Source organism: Cygnus olor, chromosome 1 (assembly GCF_009769625.2).
Source record: "Cygnus olor isolate bCygOlo1 chromosome 1, bCygOlo1.pri.v2, whole genome shotgun sequence".
In the NCBI taxonomy this organism is placed as follows: Eukaryota; Metazoa; Chordata; class Aves; order Anseriformes; family Anatidae; genus Cygnus; species Cygnus olor.
The window spans coordinates 201179726-201192970 of NC_049169.1; the positions used below are offsets into that span (position 1 = coordinate 201179726).

General features: G+C 45.1%; 1 protein-coding gene across 9 annotated transcripts; it reads right to left on the bottom strand.

Moving 5' to 3' along the window:
* Positions 1-3344: 3344 nt before the first annotated feature.
* PRSS23 (serine protease 23) lies at positions 3345-11950 on the bottom strand. 9 transcript variants are annotated; one of them, XM_040544310.1, is made up of 2 exons: positions 11929-11950; positions 3345-6541 (listed from the first exon to the last, which is right to left on the bottom strand). In XM_040544310.1, the coding sequence occupies exon 2, from the start codon at positions 6526-6528 to the stop codon at positions 5410-5412; it is 1119 nt and encodes a 372-aa protein (XP_040400244.1). In that variant the 5' UTR covers positions 6529-6541; positions 11929-11950; the 3' UTR covers positions 3345-5409. The 9 variants fall into 9 exon arrangements, with proteins under 9 accessions (XP_040400244.1, XP_040400237.1, XP_040400236.1 ...); XM_040544303.1 differs by lacking the exon at positions 11929-11950 and adding an exon at positions 11368-11591; XM_040544302.1 differs by lacking the exon at positions 11929-11950 and adding an exon at positions 10678-11254.
* Positions 11951-13245: the final 1295 nt, after the last annotated feature.

The following is a 13245-nucleotide window of genomic DNA, read 5'->3' on the forward strand; positions in this document are numbered from 1 at the left end:
TTCACCCTGAGGCAGTGTCCACCCCCTTGCATGCTCATTTCCCTACCAGCAATGAAACGAGGCCCCACATGCCCCATCCAGAATGAAAAATTCTTTGAACTTTGGACAAGAGAAATTTGGTGGGTGCTGTTGACAAGCCATGGTATCATCCTCCAAGCAGGGACACCATCTTCCCCAGCGTGGGGACCAGAACACCACCACAGGGAATGTTAGGTGAAGTAGGGTATGACTGGGAATTCATTAAAAAATAGCCTTTTATAGCAATTCATGGAAACTGAAACACTGTTGAAACATCCTGATTTCAAACAAGTTTTTATCAGAAAGGTTTCTTTCATCCAGGCAGAAATTTCCAGTCAAAACCAGAGTGAATACCAACTGCCTGCCCCAGAACAGCCGGGCCACTGAGTAGGCACCCACCTGCAGCAGGGAAGCACAAATGTAAAATTTAACCTGATTCCTGATGTGAACCTTTTTCCCTTGTTTCTCCCCATTCTTTGCCATCAAGGGAAATTTTATTTTCAAGAACGGGCAAGAACAGAAGGAGAAAGATGAAGACAGTGGGAAAATACCTAAAGGAACAGTTTTCTAGCCAGCTGAGGTTTAAAACCATCTAAAATACCACATTTAAACCTATCCCTTTCTATATGATGGCAAAGATATTTCAACCTCTGCTCAGAAGTGGAACTTTACGTTGGACCAGCCTTTAATGAACTTTTCCTGCTGTGAACATTTTTGTCCTCTTCTTAGCAGCCCATGGTAGGAAATACACCTGGCTTCACAGGGGAGGGGATGCAGAAAAAATATATCTAAATCATCATTAAATTAACTTATTTTTCTATGTGACCTGTGGAAAATCACCAAATCTAAATAGTTTCCTATACATATTTTATGCTGTGTTATAGGAATTGTATAGGAATTGTTTTATAATACAATTGTATTATACATTATTACTTCTGTCATTCCAATGAAGAGCTAAAAACGTTCATATGTCCATCACATGACAATATCTCATAAACACTCTTTGTTAGAGAGTTGGACTTGGAGTTGGCCAGGCTTGCCAGAAAAATACTCTTCCTTCACCAAATCAACATGAAAAGTGATTTTCAAAACTGGAATGAGCATAAATAAGCAAATATCAGGTCACATGCATCAGATATTTTCATTATATGTGTCACTTAAGTGGAATATTTTATATCACGATCATTTGCGTGAAGTATTAGAAGCATTTAACTTCTTCTACTGATGCATACTTATCTAAGTGCAATTTATTGTAAAAACAAAACAGAAACAAAAACAGCAACAAAAATAAACAACAAGAACAATGTCCACAAAATGTTTGCAGAACATTCATTGTCTCCCCTTGAGCCACAATCACTTAATTACTGTGTGAGAGATCTTTGGATAAAGAGCAGCATGAGCCTGCTCTGCGACTCAGCCTTTTCCCACTTAGTTTATCTAAACTGAAACCCAAAGCATCACTGATAATTTTGTACTAGGTATAACCAGTGTTGGTAATTGTGTTTGGAGCATGCTAAGATGTTTCTGTTCCAGAGCTGTTTAGACATTGACGTGTAAAAACCCAGACTAGCTTTAACAGCAGGCACAAAGCACATACTAACAGGAAAAAACATCTTCTGGGTGGAAGAGACCAGGTTCCTAATTCTCCTGTCACTGACATTTACGCTTTTCCTGTGTACCTACAGACAAATCACAGCCTAAATTTCTCACGTGTGGGTGTTATACACTGGCCTCAGATTTAGCTTTTACACATTTATTTTAAGAGGCTTGAAGTAACTCAGCTTGTAAGTTTTTATTCTACACCTAGTGGAACAGGGAATGGATGAACAGTATTATATGTACTATTCATGCTCAGCCATTCATGTGCACATATATACATAGCAACCAATTCACTAAATTTCTTGTTCTTGAGGTATAGAAAATATCGCCGTCTCGCTCTCCTCTGCTGCTCTGCTCTGGCCGTGCTTCCTTTTTTACTCCAAGAAAGCAGAAAAGATTTTACCCACCCATCATACTTTATCCACTCTTTGAAAGCTTCCCTTCTAAAGGCCTGCGCATATTGCGTTGGCACTCTACCAAAAACCGGCTAACAAATGGCAGATTAAGTGGAAACACGGAAAAGAATTTCAAGCATGTATTATACTTGCCTGGAGTTCAGCATGCAACTTTAAGACGAGGGCTGCCCCCTAAACAGGCAGGCCTGGGAATTCGGTTGCAAAACAATTACAGATGCAAGGAAAATACCTTTCCTCTGAGAAAGAAACTTGATGATATTCTGCAGTCTTCAGTAAACCGAGTTCACTGTGTGCTCTGGAAGAGCAGCATGTTCTGTGCTGTCTCGAGACTTTAGCTTCCAGCTCCAGCAGTGCTCTCTGAGGGAGTTATACCGTATTAACCGGAATTTATGTTATGTCAGCCCCTTCAAGATGCAGGAACAAAAGATTAATAATCATTGCCATTCACAACCAGAACAGCCTCTCTATCCCCATTTACTGCTCTGCCTTAAAATACAAGAATAATGAGGCACTTAATTCAGTTCTGCAGATTATCAGCAGTCATGATCAGCTGGACAATGAAATTTCTAGTGTCATGCTTGTGTATAATTTATTTACATGTGTTTCCTTGATGAATTATTTTGGCTGCATGACTATCTTCCTTACAGTTTAAAGCACAACTCCACTCTGCCCATCATCTTGAGAGAATAAAAGATCTCAGCCTATAGTCTGAGAAAGCATTTGAGAACATAGGCCTAGTGGATGGGAAATACCTACACTAAACCAGGTTTTATTTTCTCAAGCCCACATCCAGGTATCAGGAAATTGTATGGGCAGAAATTCCCAAATCCTGTAGATCGTTTCTGCAGTCCAGTGCTCCCCTAAAAACTGTCAGTCTCATTGTTGGCTTCAGAGGAACTTTTTTCTTACTCCATCAACCGAAAGAGAAGATGGACCTGATTTATGTCTTTATACTGACTGGTTCAAATTTGTCTACAGTTTATTGGCCCTAAATTTAATAAAAGCAATGTGACACTTTAGTCTAGTTAAAGCTGAAAATAACCTATTAATCTGCACTCATGACTGGCTTTCGAACTACAACAATCATACAAAAGCTAAGATTGATTTCTACTGTCCAAAAAAACAGTAATTAAGCCCACTAATATGTATATATATATAAAACAGGTGGAAAGAAAAGAAAATGAAGGAAAACACGCAGCATTTAGTATGTTAATGTATCTTTTCTGTGTTTGAATGCCTTTACAAATAAGTAACTGTGCAATAAGATTGAAAGTGTAACCCAAGTATAGTACAAATACAAGAATATCTGCATTGAAATTCCATAACTTTCTTTATTCACTGTGATACATTCAAACAAAAGTGCTCCAGACAACAGTCATAGAGTAAAGGAAAATAAAATAAAAAGGCAGAAAAAGACCATCAGATACATGTGGTGATTATTCATATGTCAAAGCATTAGTAGCTGCTTGTATCTGAGTGCACCAAAAGCCCGCGAGGGTCCATGTTTTCATATGCTGCACCTATAAACATAATAATCATAGGCAGCTCTAGCAAAAAATGTCTTTCAGAACTAGAGCCAAAGCCATCACAAAGATAAAGCACCATCAGGCATATGTTTACAAATGCCACAGTAATTAGTAGAATGAAAGAAAGGCTTAGCTGAATTAACATTTTCCTTGTATAGCATAGGGAAGCCCTGCTCAGACTCACTCCTTCCAGCTCTGCCATTTCATGCCAGGGCCTTGCCTTTGCCCCATAACACCAAGAGCCAGGGGTAACTTGGTAAGCTTCAGGAGACAGTGAGAGATGGATGGAAGAGGAACTGGAACTGGAGCCAGTGTCTATCCTCCTATTTAAGAAAATAATATTGTCATGGCAGCATGTACTTAACTATGTTACTGTAATACAGTGGCACGATCCACCTGAGAACACCGTTTGTACAGACCACGTTGACTTCCCAATGCTGTTTGCTAAGCTACAAGTATTTGGCCAGACTGATGTTACTCATACGAGGCACTTCTTATTTTAAACTACAATTCCGCTACAATAAAAATATAAGCCGTTGATGTCTATAAAAGACAGCAGAGCATCACTTCCTAGTAACTCAGATTACATCCTGCAATTTGGCTCTGTTTCAGCAGAATTACTGAACTGTGCACTTGCCAAGAACTATTTGTAACTGAAAAATTTGATGGGGAAGGGGCTCCCTGCCTCAAACAACACAAGAAAAGGAAGTCAAAGTGCTGTACAAATTATGCTGTGAAAGGGATATGATAGAGAGACCCTTATAAATCTAGGGTTCCTCTACCTTTTCTATGTTTAGGTAGAACAGCATGGATTGCCAACAAAGAGTATGGAAAATTCAGTAGAACCCTTATCCTGCTCTACCCTTTGCCTACTTTACAGTCAGCAATTCAGATCATCAGCAAGAGCAAGACAGGCTTCCCTCTGAAATGTCTCAGTTGCTGACATGAGATTTTCCTTTAAAAAAAAAAATCTACGCAGGACATAACAGAAGACAAGCCTCCGTTCCCATATGCTTTCTGTAATAGAATATTCATAGGGATCCTGCTAGGTATAAGGCTGTGCCCCAGCTGCTAAAAAGATTTAAGCCCACGTGTGACCTGTGTTTCCCAAAGCGGGATGCAATGGCACTGCTCATATGACCAACATCATCTTCACAGTTAAGTCCTCGTGACATCAAGGTCTGTTTGCTTAAAAAGCATTTTTCTTAACTATGTTACTAATAAAGTCTCAAATCACTCAGGCTGAAAGAAGGTTAGAAGTGTTATGCAGTTATTTACCCTTCACGCTATTTGTGTGGCATTCATCTCCCACAGCGCATGCCTTGCCCTTTTCACACTCCCTTTCTCATGCAGGAACACAAAGCTGTAATGTTTGGGTTGCAAACACCATTAAATGCCCCTCTCCAGCCCCCAACAGCATAGAAATATTTTCTTTTAAAAGTTCAGATCAAAGCATTTCTACTAATCCTAGGATTTATTAAAACAAATATCATAGGCATGAGATAGTCAACAGCGTCCCTTTTATAGGATTCTTTGGAGACGGTTCTGATTTTGTACTGTTTACTGATCCGCCCCTCATTAATCTTCAGTTGCTCAGCTGCAAATTCAGCAAGTCCACCTGCTCCTTCCCCTCCCAGATGATGTTCCTTTAACCCCAGTTTCTTGTTGTAATGACAGCACCACGTAACCCCAGTCCTGAGAACAAGGTGGCTTGCTCAAAAAGCTATATATCACATCCCGATGTTACAAAAACGTATCACACACATCATTTGCAGCAGAAGTCTAGCCTCTCCTCAGATGAGTAGTAATTAAAACCAGTCATTAAGTGCTTTCACGGAGTTTCATTGTCTTTATCCTTCCCTGCAGTCAAGGTAGTTGCCTTTGATCCAGTAACAGATCTGTGCGTATTTGAGGGGTGTGATGCGAACAGCTACATTGAAATCCTGTGGGGTGCCATTCATGTCCACCCACTGATGGCCTGAAAATATTCCAATAATTTTACGTTCCCATTTGTGATTCTGCCTCTTCCACATCCTCACGTACACCCCAGATCCACTCGCACCCGGCTGGGCATCACACTGCTGGTACAACAGGTCATACGTTTCGTCTTTGACATCACAGAAACGGTACACCAGGTTTCCAGGACGATCGTTGTCGTAGCCAGAGAAGTGAATCCTCCCTCCAGGCAAGTGTCTTGCTGGCGGGCTCACACCTATCTTCATAAACTTTCTTTTATGGGGCTTCTTGAGCTCCAGCAGGGCATAGTCATAATCCATGCCAATATCATTGGCGTTGCCTTTGATCCATCCTTTGGGGACATGTGTCCGTTTCACTCGGATCCACTGGAATTTCATTTTTTCAGGCATTGCTGAGTTGGTGATATTGGCCCCTTTGCTGCCATCTTTCAGTTTGGGCTTCAGGAAGCCCACCCGCAGTTTCTGAGCTCCTTTGACGTAACTCTTGCCATCATGGATACAATGAGCGGCAGTAAGAACATGCTTCTCAGCCACTAGTGTCCCCGTGCAACCTGTAGATAGCTTCACTGACGTGGAGAACGGGTAATTCAACAAGAAGTCCTTCCCAAAAATGCTAAACCTGCTGTCATAGCCATAGATCTGCCTCTTAGTTCGAGATTTGCCTTGAGACCCATCACCACTGCTGCTCAGAATGTATATGCCCACTTCGGTTTCAGTGAGGCTACCGTTAGCGTACAAGGTTTCATAGGACAGGTAGTTCTTCACTTCTTCATAAGTTGGCAGCGGAGAACTTTTGTGGCAGGCTGGGCCACAGGGAGACACCACGTCCAGTCTGGCTTCAGCATCAAACTGTGGTTTGTCCAAGTTGAGGGTAGACTGTGGCAGGATAACTGGAACTCTGTAAGAAGGCCACGTTGGCTTCCAGTGAGGACTGGAGGGCATCACATCTTTAGCAGCACACAAAAGGAGGATTAACGTGGACAAGCCTGCCATTCTGAATGCCGGTCTGTGGAAAGCAAAAGAAAGTCCAGTTACTCACCCAAACTTGTTGCAAGATCAATTTCCCTTGCTAAGCAATGCTTTGCTAAACAAGTATGATACTTGGTCAAAATCAAGCAATTTGAGCAAAATAGCATTAAGTTCTTCAGGCTTCTTAGCATTAAACTAATGCCTCAACCTGTATCTTGAAGCAAGAGTCCCAGGTTAACGCATGAAACCCAGGACATTTAACCTCCAGGTGTGCTGAGCCACCAAGTCCCAATTAACATCAGTGACAAGTTACGGTATTCGTCTTTATGCAGTGTCTAGAAAGTTCACACTATGCATAAACTCCTGCATCCAGATACCGTAACTTCTGCAAAGAATAAATAAATGCCTTTACCGCAGCTGGATTACAGCATTCTCTGAAATTCTCTGAAAGCTCCCACCTACTCTCTGACACCACTGAGAGGGGTCCCTTCAAACACCTCAGTTTGCTGTCCTAGCCAGAGACATCATGCTAATGGAAGGAAAAGGCAGGTGGAAAGAGAAGATAACCCGAACAGAACAGGCTGGCACAACATTACCGCACAGGAGACTTGCTTCTCCTTGCAACTCACACCAGAGGAAGGTTTCTGCTCCACATAGCATCTGCTCTCCCCTAAGCTTACATGAGAAAGGGCAATCGTGATTACACAGTCAGCTAATGAAGCAAGCTTACAGCTCCTGAGGGAATTTTCAGTTAACATACTGACTTATTCCTCCATAAACTTAATTAATTAGAAATGCAAACCGACCCCCTCTGAGCACAGGGAGGCAAATGGGACTGTAAATGTGTTTATGAACCCCAGGCAGAGTGCCTCAGACTGCAGAGAACAGCGTGCACTAGTATTGTGTCAAGAAAATGTGTAACTTTAGTTTACTTGAAAATTAGCCATACAGCTGAATCGCTGCAGGAGGCACTGTGCCCTGGGCAAGAAGGCAGGCAGGATCTCCCTCATACAAGGATTATTCAAACAAAACTTCACAATTATGTTGAGCTTACACATATTTAAACCCTGCTGAGGTTACACTGATCACAACTGCAAGATCATTCCTGAAATACCTCAACCAAGCAAATCAAAGCAAACCATGCAGGAGATGACCACAGCTATCTAAGAATAAAAAAGAAAAATCCTTCTCTCCGATGCTGCTCACACGCCATTCCTAAGCCTCGCTGAAAAAGACTTCGGACACCGCAAACTGCTGAAGTCCGAAGGTGTCCAACTCAAATATTAGGCCTGGATCCCTTCTTTGTTGGTAGCGTCCTCTTTGGGAATGGAGGCTATAATTAAAGCACACAATGTTCAACATATCAATTGACTCATGCTAGGAAATCAAAACATTTTGATTCCAAAAACCAGACATAGATGAACAGAGCTGATGCTACTGATGCCCACAGAGGAAGGTACTGACTCTGCCAGAAGCGACCAGACATTCTGCTGATAATTTTTTAAATAACAAATAGGATGTCTTTAAAGGGATGTATTTTCTTCTGGAACAACTAAGCTCTAAGCTCTACACGTGGAACTAGATGATCTTTAAGGTCCCTTCCAACCCAAGCCATTCTATGATTCTATAGAATGTTATTTTATACCTAACAGGCAAATCATGCCAGAAAATTCAGGCCATTTTAAACATAAATCAGAAGTGCATAATCTTAAATGCCACAAAATTGGAAAATACTTATTTATTCAAGGAAAACCAGCAGCTCCTCTGTCTCTATGGCAGAGATTAATACTGGGTGTTGGCTGGGTTTTGCAAGCTATCAAATCAGACCGTCTCCGATTCATGTAACAAGAAACACTTGCTGTATATCAGATGTATCTGTTGTAAAGGAGTGATTAGGAAAATACACAAAAAGAAGGTAGCAGTGATAAATGCTGTATCCCCACAAAGGCGATATACACTAGCATCAGTCAACTCTTAACTGTCCTCCTTGGTGACAGTGAGGAGTGACACAGGAGCATTTACTGTAGCTAAGAAAGACTAAGTCACACTTATGCTGTGCATCAGGTAGCAGATCTCATTATTAAGAGCGCGTATTTACATGCAGTCTGCTGTCACCTCCTTCACACCAAAGTAATTCCCATAAATGACATCTGAAGCTTTTTTGATAGATGGAATCTCTATTTAAATTGCACCACTCGTGCCACTTCTTGGATGTAAAAACCATTTGTGCTAACTGAGTCGATGCCGGCCTTTGGCTGATTTATTTAGCTGTCAGGGGAAAATGGAAGCATCTTGTCAGTTGTTATTTGCACAAGCAGCAAGAATCCCCAGTGCCTGTCAGCACAGCGACCCGATGAAGGGACAGCATGCCCAACAGCCCCTCTGCTTCCAACGAGAGCATCAGCGGAGCTGGGAAATTGCCTCTCCCTGCAACCTGCCCTCCCTCATCTCCCTACCATCCCCACTACAGCAGCACCAACGCTGGAAAGGCAGTTTTAGACAGCAGAGGGCAGCCGCCCAATGAAGAGAACACGACAGGAGCTGCGACTCCAGTCTGTCCTGAAAAAAGGCTTCAGAAAGACGGTATCCATATCTACACCGTGCTCTGTTAAAGCGGTACTTATTCCACTTCATGTCCCTAGGCAAGCCTTCCCACACCCTCCCCTTCTGTGTGGTAATCGCATCGCAGGTACGCGGGATAAAACAGCCTTTTCATCTGCTACAGAACTTTGCTATTATTTCAAAGGTTATTAAAACTAACCGCAATAAAACACAGTCCTGAGTTTATACCTGACCACAGATGCTCACAAACCAAGGTATTTACAGACGTCTTTGTAATTATGTCTCATCTGGAGACATAACTGGTAATAAATCAGCTGTCGGTTGCAATAAATAGAGAAAATGTCTTTTTTTTCTAACAAGATGCCAAATTAGTGCACACTACCTCTTGCTGTGTAGATCCTCCCCCTTCAAAAATAAGTGGTTAAGTAAAAAAATGAAGGAATTAAAAAAATAGTGCAAACTTAAAGAGAGACCTACCGGATAGCCTCTTCTTTTTTCCCCTTTTTGTTTAAAATAAAGCAAAAACAAACAAACAAAAAAATAAAAATGCAACTGCAACAACATTAACAAACACACTCTGCTCAGCTACTTACTTGTGGGTAACCCTGAAAGATGTTCTCGGACAGAGCAAACTGGTAAGAAGCAAGCACTTCCCTGAACGGCTATCACAAAACGATAGCGAATGAATTACGACGCGCTGTTCTACTGTAGTACTGCTCTTCTGTTTCTATTTAAACTGTGTCATAAACTCAGTCCACCCTTTGACTCAGTACAAAGCCCTGCTCTGATATCCAGCATAGGAACCCCCTAGAAAGCGGTTTGTACATAATCACACTTGCTAATGGAATTAAAATTGTTTGGAGAATGGAAACACTGACAGCTGCCCTGGGGCTCCCCACACCACTGAAACACTTTGCAGACACATTTCCCTGCCTGCTATGGGCATTCATGCCTTGAGATAGATGTTGGTGAAAGAGAGCTGCCTTGTTCAGAATGGACATGAATCATTTTCTTATAAGCAAGTAATTTTTCTGGAAGAGTTCACTGCTTCGAGGGTGGTTCTTGTAATAGATGGTTAAATAGCAATAAATCCTGGGATGTACAGTACGAAAGCCCATGAACGGAACAGTCTCTGTTACATTTTGAAATGAACAAAGTTTTTCCACAGCACTGGAAGCCAGAATGATTAACACTGCAAAAGAGAAAGAAAAAGGAAGAGAGCACGAGAGAGAAAAACCTGCCTCAAACCAAATTATAGAGGTGAACCAAATTACCGTTACTGACATGTCAAAATACCTCAGCTGCTTTTCTCAGTCACAGAACTTGTTAAAGCACAGCAGAAGTAATCGAGTCGCGCTGCAACAACCGCAGGAGCGTTACTGCCATTACCGTGCAACCTCCGTCCGCCTGCCCGCGATGCTGAGGTGGTGCAAGAGTTAGAGAGCCTCACCGCCAGTCGGAGGGCTGTAAGCAGAGACGTCTCAGAAACCCTGAAACAAACTTTGATACCGGCAGGCCAACGGCGTCTGCCAGCACATACAACAGTGGGCACTGACACGCGCATCGGCAACACGCGCACACACGCAGAGGGCTCGTATTCCGCCTGCTTACCTCTCGGTCCAATTTCTGTCAAACATTTTTCACTGCCTCCTTCTACCCTCCCTTCTTTCCTTTTTCTCTCTCCCTGCTTCCTCGCAACCCGTGCTGCGGGAGGGGTTACGGCACATCTGAACAAAGCACACCGCAGGCAGGGACACGCGTGCCGGGGGCCATCTGGCCACCTGGGCGATGTGCTGTGGCGTGGCTGCTATGGGGTGGCTGCTATGGGGTGGGATGGCTGCTGCTGCTGTGGGGTGGCTGCTGCTGCTGCGGTGCTCCACGGCCCTCGCTCGTCAGAGGCGTCCCAGCTACAGCTTCAAGAAGGAGACCCTCGCACCCGTTCCCCTAAGAACAAGCTAGGGATGCGAAGCCCAAGCGTAGGGCTCGCAGGGCTACTTCTAACTCCTCCTGTGCATCCCGACGCGTGCAACGCCACCAAGTCGCCCTGCCACCAGCGCCTTTCGCACAAGATGCTCCACGCTGCCCTTCGATGCCCCGGCAGCCCCCTTTTGGGTCTCTAACTCGCAGCGGGCACCCGGGGAAGGGCTGTCCTCCCCCTCCGGAACCGGTTAGCCGCACATCAGCCTTTTATCCCTTTTGTCTGCGGCGCCGGGTTGCGCTCCCGTTTAGGGCTTCCAAATTCATTCCCCCTCCCGCAGCCCTCACCGCCCCCGTGTCCCCCCACACCCCGGCGGGACCTACCGGGGCTCCCCCGCTGAGGAGGCGGCGGCGTCTGCGGGAGCGGCTCAGGCAGGTGGCGGCGGGGCCGGTCCCATCCCTGCCGCCGCCTGCGAGGGGCTCGGGGGCGCCTTCCCCCGGCCGCCTGCTCCGAGCGGGGCGGAGCGGGGCGGAGCGGAGCCTCCCGCAGGTGGCTCCCGCCGCTGCCGAGCCCCAGGCCCCCAGCTCCGAGCCCTCAGCCCCAAGTCCCGAGCTCCGAGCTGCGAGCCCCTACCCCCGGCCCCGCTGCCCCCGGCGCAGGCGCCCTCTCCCCGGCCGGCCGGGCGGGAGAAGCCGAGGTCGGGGCCCGGCCCCTCCCTCTGTCCACGCAGGCTTCCCCCACTCAGGCCGCCGCCCCACTTTTTTTTTTCTCTTTTTAAAGTCCTTATATTGTTGTTTTTATTAGTTTCGTGAGGGAAAACACCTTTTTTTGCCCCTCACTCTTTTTAGCCCCGACGCTGTGCGGCCGCCACCTCAGCCCCGGGGTGGCCGGGCTGCCCCAGGCCTGTGGTGGGAGGTTTTGGGGTGGTTCTGTGGGATCCCCACTAAGGGCGCTAGGGTGTTTGCAGAGCTGGGTGTTCAGGGTCCCCCATGTGACGGGTCCCTTCTCCATGAGTCCCTGGCCCGGGGTCCCTCCTGCCGTCACAGGGCCCAGAGGCGGATGGTCCGGCAGCTCTGCAGTCTGTCACCTCCGCTGCTTCATCAGATATTTGACTTTGTCAGACACATTTGTTTCATGGGTTTTAATTACTCATCCTTCTTGAATCCTTATAATGATACCTGGCAAGGAAAGGGGAAGCTGGAGCCAAGGAGGCAAAAATCCTGCAATGTGTTTTAACTCCGAGAGAATAATCCACAAAGGTTTTGCCAAAATTCCCAGCTGATCACCACTGCCCCAGAAAGGAAATATAAATTTCACAAGAATCAGTTTATTTGCTGCCTTCTACTGACCTCCTCTCCCTGCTGCTACTTTAACAAAGGGCCAGTGAAGCTTGAAGCACGGCGAAAGCCCTGCCCCATGCGCAGACCAATGTGAGGAGCTGGGGTGTTACGGGACCTTAAATTCTTAAGCATGAATGTTTAAATTTGCATTTACTTGGGCCTAGCACTAACCCCATTTGGGTCTGCAAAGAAGGTTTTAACAGATGCCTCGAAAATGCAAGCGGTACAAAAATCATTAGTACTTAGACTAATCATTCTCAGCTATAAATGATGAGAGGACAATTGTAACATGAGGCAGAGGTCCCGAGGGGTAGAAGCCAAACACCTCCAGCAGAAACCCAGACAGTGAATGCAACAGGTGCCAGAGGCAAGCAAGGCTTGTGATACTAATTCAGCTGCTATTAGGCCAGCAGGAGATGACCGTGTAACAGTAAGGAAGATATCTTTAATATCAGTAGGCAGCTAACGAGGAAGACTCCCTCAGTGATACCACACTGATCAGATCCCTTCCATATCTGGACTCTGCGTCTCCATGCCTCCTGAGTAGATACACAACCCCAGTGCTCAGGAGACTTTGTCCTGTACACTTCTGCTGTTTTGCATGGATGGAGGAGCAAGTCCGTGTCTTGCAGGGGGTGAAAGTGTTGTGAGGTTTGGTTATGTAGCAGGAATCAGTGCTGCAGCCATGATCCAGGTAGGCTCTTGCATTCCATGGGCACACAGCTTCTTTTGTCACAACTGCCTGGTTTGTTCCAGAGCACTTCCCAGCTTTCCTCCCACAAGTCTTCCTGGCTATAGCAGGTCACCACACCAGATGAGGCCTCTTGACAGCTCAGACTCTTCTGATAAAGTACGGATTGCCCAGCGGTCGTTTCTGGATAATCCCAAATCTACCACTGAATAAACTCTCTGTATCTCCCT

What these genes read in the sequence shown, in the direction of transcription:
- PRSS23 (XM_040544302.1), bottom strand. Translation starts at nt 10,703, where the DNA reads ATGTTTGACAGAAATTGGACCGAGAG. An exon ending in GACAGAAATTGGACCGAGAG is followed by an intron (nt 6,542 to 10,677) that starts GTAAGCAGGCGG and finishes TGCTTTCCACAG; the next exon opens with ACCGGCATTCAGAATGGCAG.